General features: G+C 42.9%; 1 protein-coding gene across 1 annotated transcript in view; it reads left to right on the top strand.

The window, feature by feature from the left end:
• The window catches only part of ITGA9 (integrin subunit alpha 9), a 284237-nt gene that overhangs the window by 227891 nt on the left and 41586 nt on the right, over nt 1-14760 (top strand). The window contains 1 exon segment of the mRNA XM_037526417.2: nt 1717-1824. Within this exon segment, the coding sequence (XP_037382314.1) occupies nt 1717-1824 (108 nt within the window).

The raw sequence follows: 14760 nt of genomic DNA on the forward strand, positions 1-14760 counted from the left end.
TGACATTGATTAGGATAGCATGTGACATTGATCCTCTTGTGTTAACAAGGCTGACAGTTTGCTGGAGAATTCTCTGACAACTCCTTTTCTGGGATAATTGTCATTATTATGACCTTCCTACAGAGAGGTCACTGGCCAGGTTTATGGGGATAATGACCAAGAGGTGGAAATAGTGGGGGTGGATTGGGTCAGAAAATGGATTAAACTCTTTATTTTTCTGTTTTCTGTCAACAACCTCCTGAAGAAGAGCACAGGACTCACCATGTAAACAGACTTACTGTCTTTTAAAAGCTCTTATTCAACAAGTTATGTAATTTTTTAAAGATGCCACTGCAAATACAGATGGAAGAAAGACAGAAATACGAGTCTTGGGCCTGGTGTCTATATTTCATCAGTTTTTTTTTTTTAACAGAAGCAGAATAATTTGTTAACCATTGATAGACTTTTTTTTTTTTTTGCCTACAGTCAAATCATTTTCCTTACCTCAAAAATAATAGAAGAAGTAGTGCAGATGTTGCATAAGAACATTGCAGAATATCAAATGTTAAGACATTTGTTCAAAATAAATAAATATGGTAATCCAAGCTCTCCCATGCATCTGGCTCTGATGATGAAATAATGCAAATCAGCATTGTGTTCTTCTTTCCTTCCCCCAACTCATACTTTAATTGGGATTTCCCAGACATGTCAATAGGGCTATTTTCAATTTTGCGTGCTCACATTTCACTTCAAATTAGCTTATTCAATTGCGGTTGGATGGTCCTTCCTTTTCTTGTGTCTTCGGGTTGTTGCTTTTGGTGGATTTTGTTCTTTTTGCATCAAGAATTGGCCATGACGGCTCATCCACTATGTCATATTTTTGGTCTGTGCTTTGATGTAGAACCAATTGTGGCAAAAAATGAAGACACAGTTTTCTAGGGAAGAGCTGAGTGAGCTAACTCGCACTTGCTGTTACTGGTGAAGACCTGGGTTGATTTCTAGCCTGTCTCCTGCCTCTGCCCTTCTGACCTCAACCTCAGAGATACCTCGTGTCCCTGAATTCTTGCTCTGGTCCCAGGCCACTGAGAGCAGTTTGTTTCTTCCTCTTTCCCATTTTCTTTTTTAAATAATATCTATCTTGAGATTATCATTTACATACCTTAAAGTTCACCTGTTTAAAATGTATGATTCGGTGATTTTTAGAATGTTTACCATATTGTATAATGAATTGCCATGATCTTATTTTAGAACTGTTTCATCACCCTAAAAATAAACTCCATTCCTATCAGCAGTCACTCTCTACATTATTTTTCTATTACTCCTGTAACAAATTATCACAAACTTAGTGACCACAAGGCAAAAGTTTTACTGGGCCAAATGTTAGAACAGAAAAGATGCATATGAATTTCAGTGAACAGTGTTAACAAATGATTGATTGCAAATTATAGAGAAACCTAACCAGCAGGGTAGTGGAGAAAACGTAGCCCTTTCCGGAAATTAGGTCTTTTGATTTAGAGATGACGCCCTTTGTCTTTGGACATCTCAACTACCTCAAACATCTCAACTACCTCAGACTGAACCAGATCAGTGGTTCTCAAAGTATAGTTCTGGGCCAGCTACATCAGAGTCTCTAGAGTCTCTGTGTATCATTTCAAAGGCTCTTTGAGTGTATATTGCAGGACATGAAATGAAGATCTGTCCTTCTGTTAAAACTCGCTGTTTGTCTTATACCCACAGGTCTATAACACTGGGCCCAGCACTCTTCCTGGGTCATCTGTCAGCATCTCATTCCCCAATCGGCTGTCATCTGGAGGCGCAGAGATGTTTCATGTGCAGGAGATGGTGGTGAGTTCATTTTTGTTTTATCTGTTGCTTTCATACTGGAGCCAGTCCATGGGTGGTTTATATTCCATCCAAGGGCACAGAAAATTTAAGTCATTTGAATCTTTGGAAACACATTGAGAAAAACCAAGAGACCTGCAATCCTTGAATTTCTACATTGAGAAAGTTTGGTTAATTACTTAAGAAGACTTCTTTGGTGGAGGAGAAGGGAATTGCAATAGACTTTACTGGGTCTAGGAACCCCCAGCAACTGGGTGCTGCCTTTTGTGTACCCAAATGCATTTTTCTGAGGGAAGACTCACAGCATTCATAAAGATCCTCAAAGGGTCACTGATGCCAGAGGATGAAAGATTGTTTTCAGAGGACTTACATATCGGTAGAAACTGAAATTTATATGCAGAATATGTAGTTCGACTTAATCCTGAGTCAACTGTAGATGGTTTAATCTCAAGGGAAACTTAATAAATAGCATGGATCATTTTCCAACCACCTGCTTAAAACATTATCCTTAGTTTCCAGGACATCACATTCTCCTGGTTTCTCCCTTCTCACTTGCTTCTCTCCTCATCTCCTAATTTTTACAGAGCCCTGGGTCTCCTTTTATCCACATTCAATCTCAGGGATTTGCCCAAACTCATTGCATTCAATATAGTCTGTACTGATGACACCAGATGCTTCTCCTCATGAATTTCAGACTTGAGTGTCAACTACCTTCAAGCCATGTCTGCATAGATGCCTAACAGGAATCTCAGTCTTATCCAAAACTGAACTCTTCACAGTATCCTTCCAAACATGCTTCTCCTACAACCTTTCCCATCTCAGCAAGTAGTTACTGCATCCCTGTCTTTGCTTGGGTCATCCTTGACACCTCTCATTTCCCCATTTAACATCTAATCCATCAGCAAACCTAATGTCTCCACTTTCACAACAAATCAAGAAGTCAGTGAGAGTGTCACCACTCTTTACACGTCCACTGCCAGCACTCTGGTCCACAGCACCATCATCTGTCACCAGTCCTTTCATTGCTGTCCCTGCTTCTGCCCTGCCTCCCCAAGCCCCACAGTCTGTTCTTGGTCCAGCAGCAGAATGCATTCCCAGGGTAAGTGGGATCATGTTACTCTGCTCAAACCCCTCCTTGTTTTACCCATGCCTCAGGCTCTTCCAGCACATCTGTTGGTCTCATGGCTAATAACTGGGTGTCTCCTGTAACTCTCTGACCTCATCTCTTCCTCCTCTTCCCCACTTTCTCCTCTTCAGTGACCCTCTGTCCGTGCTGGTTCTAGAGCCGAGCAAACACTCTCTTTCCCACCTCCAGAATGTCACCCTCGCCTTCTCTCTATCCAGAATGCGATCCTCAGACAACCACTTGACTGCCTCCCTCAACTCCTTTAGGTGCCCACTCACAAGTCACCATGTCAGTGAGACCTCCCAAAGCAGCCTCCGTGCCAGCTCTCCTCATCCCCATTTCTGGCTCGTATTTCACCATCACCCTTCCCACTAGCTGAACACTCCTTATATTTTCTCATTTGACCAGTTTCTCTGCATCCATCTGCCCCCCTACCGAATGAAGACAGAGATTTTTGTCTGCCCACTGCTGTAGCTCCAGGGCCTAGCACAATGCTTGGCCTATAATAATTGCTCAACAAATATTTCTGAACTGAATAAATCCACAGCATGAAATAGTGGTTTACTCTTTCTACATAAAAGTCTTGACAGGAATCCCCTTGCTCAGTGATGTGAGTTTTGACAGATATGAAATGATTTAACACGCCCAGCTGTGTGCATACAGCAGAGGGATCTGGGAATCTCTTGTATCTTGTGCTCTCAAGTGGCCAGATGTGAGGGGACCCCTCCTGGGAAACACCAGTGGCAGAAGCTCAGGGGAATCACTGCACAATGTGAGCACATGATGTCCACCTTGAGAGAATCATTGCCTTGCTGCCCTTCACAGTGATTCATGCAGACAGTGTGAAGTCACCCAGTCACACGTGCTCCTGTCTACCCTCTTATTAATCACATTACTATGCTTAATAAGTGCACAGACTCTCCATATGTAGCTTGAAATAAGGACAGGGAGGCCCACAGCTTGTGACATATGTGAATGGGAGAAGACACTCCCTTCAGGGTAGAGGCCGAGAAAGCACTGTGTGGTGGCAATAATGACTTCTGGTATTGCTGCCCTCTTGGGCCACATGGGCCAAAAACCTGGACATGTGAGATGTTGACCATAGGACAGGTCATTTGAGTCGGCTCAGTCATTTCCATCCTTCCTAGCATTCCATTCATGTTCTGCGACGTGCCTGTGTCTCTGAGCTGTGCTAAAACATCAGAAAAGCCCCCAGTGTTCTGTAGCAACAGCACAGCATGAGTTGAACTTAGCATGAGGTCACCCAGTCTCATGTGCTGCTGTCTACCCTCTTATTAATCATATTACTAATCATGCTAACCACTCCACTTTTGTCCAGTGTCTAGAGATGTCCTATTCACTGAGCATGCTCTTAGAGTTATTCACATAAATATCTACAGGGAAGTTTTTCCCAATAGACCAAGTTATTTATTGCCTAAAACAGGAAATTTAAGTCACTAGGAATCTGAAGTTATCTCAGAACCAAGTACACCATTTTTTCTCTTTATTAATCATCCTACCAAGGGAAAGCCATTGGAGAAGACTTTGAAGCGCATTTATAAATAACTGGCTTGCCTGGAAGGCATTAGAAGTGGTTTTCCTGAAAATATGCAGAACTGCTTGGCTGTTAGTCTAGCTGAATGGACCCTAAAACACCCAAGTGGTGTGAGCTGGCTGCATTCCAACTTAGAACTCTTAGAAAAAACCCTGTGAATTTTTAAAATGAGATTTAGACTTTCCATGAAGTCTGAAACAGAATTCTCCAGGATGGTCAAGCCTTCAGGTGCATAAGACTGCCTCATGGTCAGAGGCCTACGGTGTTTTCATGGTATAGAAACTCAAACTCACTGGCAGGTCTCACTCCACAAGTAGGGAAGTGCCGTGTTCTCATGTACAGTCTCCGCTGGAGCCCAGAGTGATGGTGGGACAGATGTATGTGGGGCCTTGTTTCAGAGGCTTGCAGCCGGCTCACCCTCTGCTCCAAAGCCCACGGATCTGAGAGCAAAGGCATCCTGCTGCTTAGCTATATTCCCCACCTGGCCCCTCCCTTGCTCAAGGAGAGCCAGAGAATGCTCCCTGGGTCAGGTGTGGTTTGGAAAGCTCATAATGTCCTCCCCTTTGGCCTTCTGGGACTTGGAATAGAGCAGGGCTTACCTTCTGTGGATTTGGTACAAGTCAAACTCACTCCTATCAGGAGAAGTCAGCCCTGTTCCTGTGTGGCACAAGGAGGTAACCCTTAAATCTGGTAGCTTTTCCTCCCCACGCCCATTCTCAACCACCACCATTCCATTTATGAAGCCAAATAACACCCAGAGGCAGATAACAGGCATTGAGGCATGGCCCATCTGTCACCCCTCCCCATACCCAGTGAGACCCTCAAATTATTTTGCTTCCACAGTGCCCCTATGATATCCATATTGTCTGTGGTCCTCATCCATATACAATGCTGGAGAGGGGCATGCTGGCCCCTCAGGCCCTGGGCCATAGAGTTGGGGCTTCTCTAGCCCCAACTCTATGGCCCATTTTTTCAATGTTGTTTCAGAATTCGTTCAGAAATCTTTGGGGCTACATCTGGGGTCCCTGAGCCAGGTGGACCTCCCTCTAGATTTCACCAGAGTGGTTATATGTGTTCTTCCCAGGGGTTTCTTGAGGTCCAGCTGCCTTGTGAGTGGAGATTACTTTTGCTGACAAGGGAGAGATGTTTACAGAGCCTAATGAAGTGTGACCACATCATACTCCCAGCCACAGAGTTCCTGATCTTTGTTCCCTGTAGCAAATGTCCTGGCCCCTCCAGCCTGCCTGTGTTTTATTTAGCAACAGAGCTGAGGTGGTGGTCTGAGAAAAGACTTATCAACTCGAAATGCCTCCTACCCTTTGGGGTTGTGTGAGCCCCATGGGGGCACACTTCCCACAATACTGCAAAAAATGGGAATATAGTATCCATCAGGAAGCCACATGGGAATAACCAGAAAGAATGACAGGCTTCTCTAGCCTAAAATAAAATCAGTATAAACGTCTATCATTCTTGATTTATTCTGCAAACACTGGTAGAGCAAGAGCCTGTTGTATGCCAGGGTCTGAGAAAAGGCATACGTCATCTAGCTCTCCCAGAAATTCACTTTCTGCCCGAGACAGATGTATAAAATGCAATTGCAACACCATGGGACAGTAGGACAATGGAGACATGCCTAGACCCAGGGCTGGTACAGAGGTACCGAGCACAGGGGAGGGAGCAGGAAATGTTTTCCAGACAGGGCTTAGAGGGTGTGTAAGAGTTCACCAAGAAAACAGGTGAAGAAAAAAAAAGAAAAGAAAAGAAAACAGGTGAAGAGGGAACATTCCAGGCAGAAGGTTCTGGTTCTCCATCTCTCTCTGCCTACCTCTTACACAAATAGTTCTCTAATCCTTCTCTGGAGTATAGAGCAGGCTGCAATCTTGTTGCTGTGACAGGGAGTAATAAACCTCAGTCATCCCTGTGACAGTGGTAAGTTGATCAGTCCTCCTAAGGTGCATCCTTTGTATGTACTTGTGGACTTGCTCCTCATTGGAGAAGGCCAAGCTCCCTGCCACCAGAGGCTGTGTAACTACACATGCCAGATATTGCCAGCAAATCACCTTGGGCTGCCGCAGAGGGTAGTGGCATCTATGGGACTGACAGCCCACGTGAGCCAAAACAGGCACTTGTTCCTGAGAGAAGATTCCTGGTGAACTGAGGATAGACTTTTACATGTCTTGATGGGAACTGGCCTGGAAAAGGTAAAGGATTCACTGTTTTTTGCAGTCTTTCTGCGTAAATGAGCCTTTTAGCAGAGCCCCTGTGCACAGGTCTAAGCTGAGTTGGCACATCTATCACCTCTGGCTCATGAAGGGAAGATCATGTGAATTGGGGTGGTGGTTGTGCTCCATACTTTGGTTTTACTCATGGTGTGCTTGCAGGAATGGATGGGAGATTTGTCTCGGAACCAAGTTTCATTTACTGATGTTGAAAATCTGAGCAGCTTTCCTAACACTGTAGGAGAGGGCTTTAGGGTTTGATTCTTGTTAATATACAAGAAAGAAGGAAGTCATGAAGCCAGCTCTCTTAAAGGAGCTGGGCCTTGATACCAGGTGAAAGGGCTGAATCTTTCAATAACTTTATTAATCTAGAAGTGATACAAAATGAGTGCCTTGCCATTCTTTCTTCTTTATGCAAAGTCATCTGAAAATATTTACCTCCCTGGCTCACTCTGTCTTTGCAGTGATTCTAAAGACCTTACCTGATTTCCAGGAAGTAAAATAGAATGAGAATGAAAGATAGTTTCCCATAGAGATGTATCCGTCACTGCCATGGATCACCATTAGGAGAGTGACATCAATATGATATCCATCAGAATATCTCAAGTTGGTGGCGAGACATATTTTAGTAAATAACCTTAGCAAATTATAAAATCTGCCCCTATCACAGAGTTGCCATGATCTAATTTCTGTCAAAATGAGTCCATTGAAAATTGGAACTTAATTTGTGATGAGGATGTCTATATTCCTATGAAGAAAATATGGGACTGATATACCAGTGACCACAAAGAAGCTTAAATTTAGAAATGGAGGAATGAATTGTTTCCCCAAGGATGATCTGGGGGCGTTTTTTAATGAGAGTGGTGTTGGGTGGTCACACATAGTCAAAGGCTAAAGAGTGGAGAAGTTTTTCCTGAATAATTCACAAAAAAATGAATATCATTTATTGCAGTCCTAAAGTTCTAGTAGCACTTTATTATGTACTGTCAAATTTAATCCTCCTAGCACCTCCATAAGGCAAGGTCATTATTCTAAGTTGAGGATTCAGGACTCAAAAATGTGCTCAGGATCACACAACTGTTAAGTCGCAGAGCTGGGTTTGTAACCTAATCTGTATGACTCCAGAATGCATATGCTTCCCACTGTACTGTACTTCACACCTCTGCTGGGAACACCACCCACTCCTCAGTCACCAGAGACAGATTCAGTGAACAGAACCAGCAGATGATAGCAGACCACCAAGAATCACCACTAAATGTGGAGCATCAGTGCCAGGGCAGAGACATACCAACTGCTAGCCAAAGAAGAATACCAGAGGGTGCAATAAACAAGGCACAGAGAAGATTATTTCAGGATAAGCAAAATTGATGTCTTCAAGGAAATGCAGAAGGCGGTGTTTCTATGAAATAGAATAAACTAGAGTTTTGTAAATTTAAAATTTTGATCATTCAAATAAAAACCTCAATCTATGAGATATGTAATAGAATGGATGTAAAAGAATAAAGTAATAATTTGGAAACTTGAAGGACTTTCCAAGAATATAGTTCAAAAGTAACCCCCAAAGCCTGTTAAACTTATTATTCAATTATTTTATAAGAAGCTGGAATGAATGTTTAAGAGTAAGAGTAAGAAGGCAGGCCAGAACAATTAGGCAAAAAAAAAAGATATAAGAAATTCAAATTGGAAAAAAAAACTGCCATTATTTGCAGATAATATGATGATATATGTAGAAAACCTTAGCAATTCCACCAAACAACTGCTAGAAGCAATGAATCAGTACAGTAATGTTGCAAGCTACAAAATCAATATACAAAAAATCCATTGTGCAGTATGTCCATAGACTAGAGAGAAATCAGGAAAACAAGCAATTTTAAATTCCATCAAAAAGAATTAAGTACCTAGGAATAAGTGTAACAGAGGTGGTGAAAGACCTATGCAACAAAAATTATAAGAGATTGTTGAAATAAATAAGACACAAAGAAATGAAAGGTATTTCATGCTCATGGATTGGAAGAATTAACATTATTAAAATAGCCATATTACCCAAAACAATGCAGATTCACTGAAATCCTCATCAAACTTCCTATGGCATTGTGCAAGGAAATAGAATAAACATTACTAAAACTTGTATGGAACCACAAAAGATCCCAAATAGCTAGAGCAATCCTGAGGGAAAAAAAAGAATGGAGATATTCTGCTCCCCAATTTTACACTACAAAGCTGTAGTAAACAAGACACATGGTGTTGGAATAAAGATAGACACACAGATGAGTGGAATAGAGCCCAGAGCCAGAAATAAACCCACACTTAGATGAATAATCTCTTCAACAAATGTGTTGGGAAAACTGGACAATCATTTGCAAGAGAGAGAGAGAGAGAGAGAAACTTGACCACTGTCTCACACTAAATTCAAATGGATCAAAGATTGATGTGTAAGACCTGAAACCACAAAACACATAGACTGCATAGATAGTACATTCCATGACATTGGCCATGGTGATATTTTTGGGGACTCCACTCCAAAAGGGAAACAAAAGCAAAGATAAACAAATGCAACAACATCAAACTGGAAAACTTCTGCACAGTAAAAGAAATGATCATTAAAATGATCATACTAATTGGGAGACAGTATTTGTGCATCATACATGTGACAAGGGATTAATATCCAAGGTTTATGAAGAGCTCATAAAACTCAACAGATAGATACGTCTCCATAGAAGACACACAGATGGCCAACAGTCATATGAAAAAGAAAGTGTTCATCATCACGTACCAGGGAAATACAAATCAAAACCACCTCACTCCCATGAGAATGGTCTATATATTAAAAAAAAAAAAAAAAAACAAGAAGTGACAAGTATTGGCAAGGGGATAGAGAAAAAGGAACCCTTGTATACTTGGTAGGAATGCCCAGCCTCTGTGGAAATAGTTTGGAGGTTTCTAAAAATATTAAAAATAGATCTACCATATAATCCCACAATTCCACTTCTAGGTGTCTATATAAAGAATATAAAAAGCCACTAATTTGAAAGAATATATGCATGCCTTTGTTGATTGCAGCACTATTTACACTAACCAAGCTGTGGAAACAACCTAAATGCCCAATGACAGATAAGTAGGTATGGAAGATATGATACCTGAATTGAAAATTTCAGGTATGATTTGATATAGGTATGATTTGATTCAGGTATGAAAAATTCAGATATGATACCTACATTGAGAACCTCACTAGAGGGTCTCAGTAGCAGATTTGAACTGACAAAGAAGACAACAACTTGAAGGTAAATCAGTTGAGGTTGTCCAATCTGGAGAACAGAAAGAAAAGATGAACAAGCAAAACCTCTGATAAGATTCTGGGAGGTAATTCTTATATTCAGGCTAACAATAATGTTTTTATTAATAATTTATTACAGATGAGATGCCCTGGTGAATCTCTCTCAGCTTCCCTTTCCTCCTTTATAAAATGGTGATGATGACAATCCTTGCCACACATGGCTGTTGGGAATTTTTATTCCCACATTCATTCATTCAATATAGACTTTGCACCTGCCTCATACCAAGTACTGGGTTAGTACAGGGAACAAAACAGACAAAAACAATCATTTCCAGCCCATGTAACTTACATCCTGGTGGAGAGAGACAAGTCATAAATGAGTAAAACATGTAGTGTACTATATGATGTTAAGTGCTGTGGAAAAAATGAAGGGGGCAAGCACTTGAGTTGAAGGGGTGGTAGTTTTATTTTTGTAATTTTTTTTATTTTTAAATTAATTTTCTTACATCATCGTTCTTTGTTTGGGGATGGTCCTGTTGTTCCCCCACCACCACAGCACCCATGGAAGGGTGGTGGTTGTAAATAGAGTGGTCAGGCAGGCCTCACCCAGAGCTGTAATCAGGGAAGGGGACTAGCTATCTCTGTAATGTGATCTTTGCACGAGAAGGCCTCGCCAAGTCAGGATTACCCGAGAATTTTGCCCTTAAGTTTAGCCCTCCCTGGTTTCTCTCCTTGGAAGTCCATCCTAGCTGCCCCTGTGCGGTGTCCACGCTGGGCATCCAGGAGTCCCTGAGTGTGTGCTCATCAGCACTCACTGGGGGGAGGTTTCTGCCACGGGGTGAGTCACTGGTTTCACTGGCAATGGCAGTTGACAGCAGCACTGATTTTTAAGGCCAGCTGGTGGTGAAGGCACATTTGGCATGCACAAAGTCCTGGGTTTTATGACTTGGTTATGCATGGAGGGTAATTGTAACAAGAAGTCTCCCCTGCAGCAAGTTTGCTGGAGGCCAAGATTTAACTTGTACTCAAGCCAGGCCTGGCACTTAAAAGCAACCCAGCAAATTACCCAAAGCAAAACTTGAACAACTCACTTTTTTCTCTCAGTGTCTACTACTCTTCCCCATGGTGAACACATGACATTTTTCTTCTCTCCCTTCACCCTGTTTTTGCGGTAGAAACTTGAGGGCTTACCCTGTAGCGAGTCAGCACTCATTCTGGATGGGAGGTTCCTGCTGACAAGAATTCAAGGCTTAGAAACCCCTCCCCAGGAGGCAGAGTCCTGGGTGATGTTCATCCTCCTTAATATCCTATAACTTAAATGGTATTATGTGAAGTGAACTGTACTAATGCAGCTTATATCATATGATAAGGGGCTAAGGGAAGGAAGGGGGAAACAGAAACAGAAGAAACCCCTTTCCAGCCCCTGGGGGGGGGGGTGGGGGGGTGGGATTATGTGACCCAGCCCTCCCTCTAATTTTGGACAGAATACAATCCAGGCCTCACCCTAGCACAACAGAACTGTTTCCAGTAAGTTCTCTCAGGTCAGGCATTCTGGTATCCCTCGAATACCACTTTTTTATGACTGTCTTCAGTCCTTAATGCTCTAACTTTCCTAACCTTATCTGAGCTAAAATGGAGGGGCCCTAGCTCTCTGTGTGCAGAAGGTGAACTGTTACTTCGTCATGCTTCCAGCTTTCCTTCCCCAAAAGATGACGTCAGTTCCTTTAGATCTCTTTCCCCTCCTAGGCTTTCCACTTTGCTCTCTCCGAAGTCTCCAAATAAATAAAAATTTAAAACTGAGCACCAAATAATGTGCCTCTTTATCCAGTCTCTCCTAATCACTAACATTTATTACTCAGCAGGGAGGGCTCACTGACAGTTTGAGAACATGCTGATTTCTCCTCCTAATCATTTCTCTGTTTAACTATCAGCCGCACTCCTGAGGTTCTCTGTAAAAGATCAGCTTGGAGCTCTTCATGACCAGAGCCATGAGATCCAAAACTCTGAACCATAGTTCACTCCCACCCACCTTTCCAGGCGTTGCCCTCCAGTATACCCTGTCCCCAGCCTCGTCCCTCACTTTGACTTTCAGTCACTCTGAACCACGAAGGCCACTAGAAGCACCACCATGCATTGTGCTGGGTTTCCTGATGTTACTAGTGGCTTGTTCCCTCCCTCTAGCTGCAGAAAACCCACTTGTTCCTCAAGATCCTCACAGTCTCTTTTCCATCAAAACCTCTTAGATGCCCTCCCAGATAGTCCTGCCTCAGGACCTTTACACCTGCCTCTGCTGAGAACATAGTCCCCTAAATCTTTGCGTGACTGGTTCCTTATAATGCAAGTCTGAACCAGAGTTCACTCTTTCAGTGAGATCTTTCTTGACCACCTCAGCTAACATTGCCACTCCCCGTCACTCTCTATCCCAATTCCCTGTGTGTTGTTTTCATCATAGATTTTACCACAATCTGAAATTAGACTCTTTTATTGTCTTCTATAAGAATAAAGGTGCCATGACAGTAGAGGTCATGTCTTGTTTTCAATGAATCCCCAGCCTTTGGGGCCCCAACCATAGTGTGTGCTCAGATGAGAGAAAAAAAGGTTACTGCCACTTTACAAATATCAGCATCACAAATATTTTTTCTGCCTAAAAGTAGGGTATGCATCCTTAAACACAGATATACCCCCACAACACATCCACTAGAAACCTAGTCCTATTTGGGTTGAAATTTGGGTTGAAGTCCCCAAGTAAAGATGTTCTGGCAACATCCTTGAACTACAGCAAAGTGGTCTTAATTTCAAAGTGGGAATCTCTTCTTTCCTTCCCTGCCCCTCTCTCCCCTCCCCCATCTCCTCTCCAGTCTCTCTCTCTCTCTCTCTCTCTCTCTCTCTCTCTCTCTCCTCTCTCTCTCTCTCTCTCTCTCTCTCTCTCTCTCTCTCTCTCTCTCTCTCTCTCTCTCTCTCTCAGGTCTGCTGATCTCAGCGATGGCTTCAAATCTTTTCCTTTCTACACATGTGTGAATGTGAGCTAAAGAGTCATGTTCCTGACATGGGTCAGAATTAGGTTGGCTTCAGTTTATTTTTTCTCAACAGAAGCTAAACACTTTTAGAGGGGAGATGGCTGATCGAATTCTGGAGCAAGAATGTTTCTGGGCTCTGGGGTGGATTTTAGCCCGAGTAGAGGGAGAAAGTGTGTGTGTGTGTATGTGCACAGCTCACACCCAACACACCCCTGGAAGGTGAGATGAACTTCAGCTGGGCTGTCCACACACAGTGTGCTTCAGAGGCTGCCCTCTAACCCAGGTGGACAGAGGCAATGAATCAAGCCCCGGTGCTCCTGCTCAAGGGCGCCGGCCTTATCAAGGAGCAGAGGGTCTTGCTCTGGGCTGCTGTGATATCTGGAAGCAGGAAGACTTGCTGCTGGCGTGTGGGCTGACTGGAATGCCAGTGCTTAGGCGCCTGGTGTTTGCTGGCCTCCAACATGAATAGTCCTTAAAAGTTGGTGATTATGCACTTTGCTCCATTCCTTTTTTCATTCCTTAAAAGCAGCATGCCACAGAGCCCTGTCATTGAAGGGGTGATGGGTTGTTACTGAAGTCGAGAACAGGAAATCTCACTGAGGATAAACAGAGCTCATCGGTCAGTGCCGAGAAACACATGGTTCTAATTTAACCTGCCGAGGACTAATTGTATATGCTTCGGAAGCACAAAAACAGGAAAACTCCTTTCTGCTAGACACACCAAGTTTCCTCTGACCAAAGGGAACTTTCTCAACATAGTTAGACCCTGAGAAGTCATTATCTCCCCAACTTTCAGGGAACCAACTTCACATACTTCTCTTTAATAATCTAAACTGATGACCTAAAGCTTGTTTCCGCCCTCCCGTGAAGCCTTGGAACGTCAGACTTAAAGAATGATGTCTGGGTTTCTCTTTTCACCCCTCTGACATATTTACTCTCAGAGAAGTAATGAGGGGGTTCGACAGATGGTGACGCATGAAACACAGCACCTACAAAATGGTATTTGCCTTCTGATAAAAGGGTAATAAAGTGATCTATCCAAAGAAGGCGGTCAGAACTCAGCAAATCGACAGGAGAGCGTAAGAGGGCAGGAAGCTTGCTCTTTGCCGTGATGGGTCCGAGAGCTAGAATCAGGACTTACACAAGCTGATACAATTCCCAGAACTGTCTTGTGTCCCATATGGGGGCTACTGACTCATTTATTATCCAAATCACCAGACCATTCTGCTTCCCAAATGTTTCATTATCTGTGGAAGAAAACCATTTTTGGCATGCATGTCAAGTACTCAGATAACATTTATGTCTCACTTTTTTGTTAAAAAAAATCTGACCGCATCTGGAAATTCTTTTGTGTCACTGCTTCCCTGAAACTACAGCCCATCTGTATCACTTTAACTGCAGTAAAAGGCCATCCCCCGGCTGACGAAATGGGCCTCATCTGCTTGGCTTGTCTTTTTCTGATTAAATGTAGATGAATTCAGCTTTACCAGGCAGTCTGGTGGTGGCCTGTGCTCTTGTGTGTAGGCCTGTCACACCCAGGGGGACGCAGTGGGGGAGGGGACACTATTGTTTTAGCCAAATCCTAAAGCTGAGGGGAGGGGTGGATAATCTTTGGCTTTTACCGTAAGTGAAAATTTTTTTATGAAATAATGGCCGACTCAGAGGTCAGAAATGTATAATGGGTCATGCTCTCCCTTTCCTCTGAACCTTGGTTTTGGACTTTGCCCCTGTATTTTCTGTTTCAGTTT

This window comes from Talpa occidentalis, unplaced genomic scaffold (genome assembly GCF_014898055.3).
Source record: "Talpa occidentalis isolate TD23 unplaced genomic scaffold, MPIMG_talOcc4v2.1 talOcc4.10, whole genome shotgun sequence".
Classification (NCBI taxonomy): Eukaryota; Metazoa; Chordata; class Mammalia; order Eulipotyphla; family Talpidae; genus Talpa; species Talpa occidentalis.